At 40.7% G+C, this 3,884-nt stretch overlaps 1 protein-coding gene across 1 annotated transcript; it reads left to right on the top strand.

Annotated features, from left to right (window-relative positions):
• Window positions 1–656: 656 nt before the first annotated feature.
• On the top strand, window positions 657–3,788 carry LOC137917445 (ATP-sensitive inward rectifier potassium channel 10-like; the record flags this gene model as incomplete). Its single annotated transcript, XM_068760183.1, has 3 exons — window positions 657–1,002; window positions 2,827–3,038; window positions 3,657–3,788. Coding segments are annotated over exons 1-3 (690 nt in total), but the record flags the coding sequence as incomplete, so codon positions are not given.
• Between the last annotated feature and the right edge of the window lie 96 nt (window positions 3,789–3,884).

Genomic DNA, 3,884 nt, shown 5'->3' with positions numbered 1-3,884 from the left:
TATTATTTTTGCATTAGAAACCTGTGTGAGAGGTGACAGAGTTAATTCTGAGGCTTTTGATCGTTCAGTCTTGCATAATCACAAAAGTGTGATGTTACATAATCTATGCTCTACATTTCATAGAAGCTTTTTGGATTTACAATCTATGACCAAAAGTATACGGGCACCCCTGTCTGCACACAATTGTTTTCCTTTGATGCAGGAAAAATGAAGTTTGAATGATATATTTATGACTCCATGATCAAATGAATGATCTAAAGATCGTTTTTGGTACAGGAAGGACTGCACAGTGCTCAAGGCTTCAGGCAGACATTGCTTTGTTTAATATTTTTTTGCATAGACGCAGTGATATCACACAATTATATGGTCTCAGTGCTTCTCCATCCGTCCTGAGCACCCATCATCAGCAGCCAACTTAGAGGAAAAGTAGTTGTAAAGGAATCAAATGACAACTTTTATCTGGCTGAAAACCTGAAACAGCGGCAGTTTGAGCAAGAAATAAAAAAATCAATTTAATATTATAAATGTAATATCATTTACAGTTTCAGGAATTATGAGACTTGCTGGAGATTTTTTCATTATTATTTATGTACCTTTTCTAGTAAGACCTACACATTACACAGAGAATTAACACATCTTTATTTGTAATTTGACAGATGACATCTGCCACACCCCATTCTTCTCGTAGCTCCTCCCCTCAGAAGGTGTGCCACTCCCAGACACAGACAGATGTTTTAAAGCCATTACTGAGTGGTGCCTTATCCAGTGGTGGCGGGACTCTGAGGAGGAGGAGGCGCATACTGTCCAAAGATGGTCGGAGCAATGTGCGCATTGAACACATCAATGGGAGGAGTGCTCTGTACATGCGCGACTTATGGACAACATTTCTGGACATGAAGTGGCGCTACAAGTTCCTCCTTTTCACGGCCACGTTTGCAGGAACATGGTTCCTTTTTGGGGTACTGTGGTATCTGGTGGCACTAGTGCACGGAGACCTGCTGGGTGAGAGAATACAAATGGTACCATAGTGGGTAGTTTAAAGATCACATATTATACTCTTTTTCCACAAGGTATTGCAGTTCCCAGACACTTATATGAAATATCTGTAAAGGTTTTTGTCAAAATAGCAAACATATGCTTTTTCTCAGTCACTTTGGTGCTATTCTCAGATCAGAATGAAAATTCTCATAATTATTAGTTCAACCTCCGCAACATCTGCTGTTTTATACATTGTCATATGCTTATGTCATGTCAGTCAAAATGATCTATACTGAATAGTCGTTCCCAATAAAACAAATAGTCTTTATTTCATTAATTGAGTCATTACATTCAAAATTGTTGCACTAGTTATCAAATTCTGCCAAGCACATTTTATACCTTTCTTTATGCGCTAGCAGCCCTGCTAACAGCCCTGGATGCAGCACGTGATGACATCACAGCAGGAGATAATTTCCTCGCTGCATTGCAAGCGATGATATCCGTTGGGATGTAGATGAGAACACGTGTCCAGACAGGAACATCTGGGTGTGCCAGAATGATTTACCGTGTTCAGGTACAATATGTACTCTTATATTGTTCACATTTGTGCACAGATCTACCAAAAGGGTGTTTCTTATGTTTGCTCTAAATCAGTGACTGTCGTGTATTTTTCTTTTGCACACTGCAGTAGAACTGCAACGAGCATATACAGTGAAGAAGTGAAACGTACGTATTCAGTTGTACTCACTTACTCCCCTAACAACAGTAATGTGTTACTCTACTGTAGTTTTCAAATGGCTGTATTAGTGTATATTGCTGTCTGGAGCATTTTCAGGTCGTGGCACCGAGTTCTGACCTTTTATTGCACTGCAAAACACTGAGAGAATAAAGTGTCCTCACGAAAACATGAAAAAGCCGTTTGACTCTCTTGTTCATAACTTCTCATTTTGATGACGCCGGCAGCTTCATTGACATGAAGACTTGCTTTTGAGGAATGGACTTTCCATTTTGATCAGGTAACGTGCTTTTGCAGGTTATCCACTAGGTTTTGCAGTTGGCACTAATTGTTCTGAGAAATGCACTAACTGCTGTGCAAATGTTAATAGTGATGTGAGAAAAGCACCAAAAAGAATGAGCAAAACGGAAACTGAGTGGACAGTGGACTTTTCCACTGTCACGTTTGTGCTGAACTGTTTCAAGATAGAACAACGACAGATGCATAAGTTGGTTGAGGGGGGCTAGTTCCCTTTCTCCCCCTTTCCAAAATGAATGTCTATTCACTTCACAGTTATTGAAACAAAACATAGATCATGATGAGAATACTTTACAGCTAATTAACAGGGTGCATGAATCAAAAGCTGTGTGATTATTATATTTGGAAAATAAACGTTTTGAGAATTTTAAGCATTTTCTTTTTTTCCCTCTCTTTTCAAAGCTGATGCTAAGCTCATCTGTATAATGATGAAGGGTTTAACTTAAATCACTTCTTAGTCCTTGTCTTCAATGTAACCCTGATCCTCAACATTTCATTCCCACCCAGTTCCATTCAGGGCGAGTGCTTTAGCTTTGTTGTGTTAAATCTTGAGCATAACAGAATCCCAATACAATGTACATATTCATATTCTTAAGAAATGACGCTGTATCTACAGTAAGACACCTGCTCTCACCAACTTCTGCAAATGTCAATCACGCTGTCAGAGTTTGCTTAACTGAGCATGATGAGACAAACCACAGGAAGTTTCCCACTGCATAACAAACAGACTCAGGCGGTCTGCTCTAGAAAGACACGCATTTACCAGTGTGTTTAAAGTGTCCACAAGCTAAAAGAGAAAATCCATGTCCCGACAGAGTTCGAGCCCCCATCCAACCACACTCCCTGTGTGATGCAGATGCAGAGCATGACCGGGGCCTTCCTCTTCTCTCTGGAGTCCCAGACAACTATTGGTTATGGCTTCCGCTGCATCACCGAGGAATGTCCTGCTGCCGTCATTCTACTTATCATCCAGCTGGTCATCACCATGCTTATGGAAATCTTCATCACTGGTACCTTCTTGGCCAAGGTAGCCAATACATAAATGCCCCGGTTGCTCAGGGAGATAAAGCAAAAAACAAACAAACGTATTTTTATAAGATAATGAAGAATATAACTTTATGCGAATTCATATCTTTGTTTACTCTCCGTCTTACTCTATAATATGGGGCTCTGGTGGTATAAATATTTACCCTACCTGAACTGTACTATAAAGTAGTGGATTAATGCAAAACTAGCACTTCCTTCTGCAGATATAAATTTGTGGAAGCTAGAATGCATACCTGGCAGGGTCCTAGAGGGCTGGAGCTTGTCCTAGCTGGCTTTAAACAAGAGCTGGTCTACACCCTGGAGAAGTTGCCAGCTCTGCACAGGGCCACATAGAAAGACAAGCAACCCAGTCATTCTCATATTTGTGCCTACAATCAATTCAGAGTGGCCAGTTTGCATATATTGCATGTTTTTGGTGGTGGGAGGATCCAATTAGACGAGGAGAAAATGCAAAATCCTCCCATAGCTTTCAACAAAAGAAAGAAACACACAAACAATCATTAAGGCGATGTCAATGAGCAATGCATTCATCCATTCTGCTCTTCTTTTTCACAGATTATCAGAGAGAAATCAGAGTAATTAAACTTTGTCTGCTCAGGTCGCACGGCCGAAGAAGCGAAGTGAGACTGTGAAATTTAGCCAACACGCTGTGGTTTCGGCCCACGAAGGGCGACCCTGCTTGATGATCAGGGTGGCCAACATGCGTAAGAGCCTCCTGATTGGCTGCCAGGTAAGAGCCTGTGGAAACAGACTAATAGATACTTCAAACCTGCTGTCATTGATGGAAACAAATGGATTGACACAAAGGATGAGTCAAACATTTGAC

This window comes from Brachionichthys hirsutus, unplaced genomic scaffold (assembly GCF_040956055.1).
Source record: "Brachionichthys hirsutus isolate HB-005 unplaced genomic scaffold, CSIRO-AGI_Bhir_v1 contig_266, whole genome shotgun sequence".
Taxonomy (NCBI): domain Eukaryota; kingdom Metazoa; phylum Chordata; class Actinopteri; order Lophiiformes; family Brachionichthyidae; genus Brachionichthys; species Brachionichthys hirsutus.
Note: the sequence above shows the minus strand (reverse complement) of the source record. Positions and strands in the feature narration are given on the sequence as shown.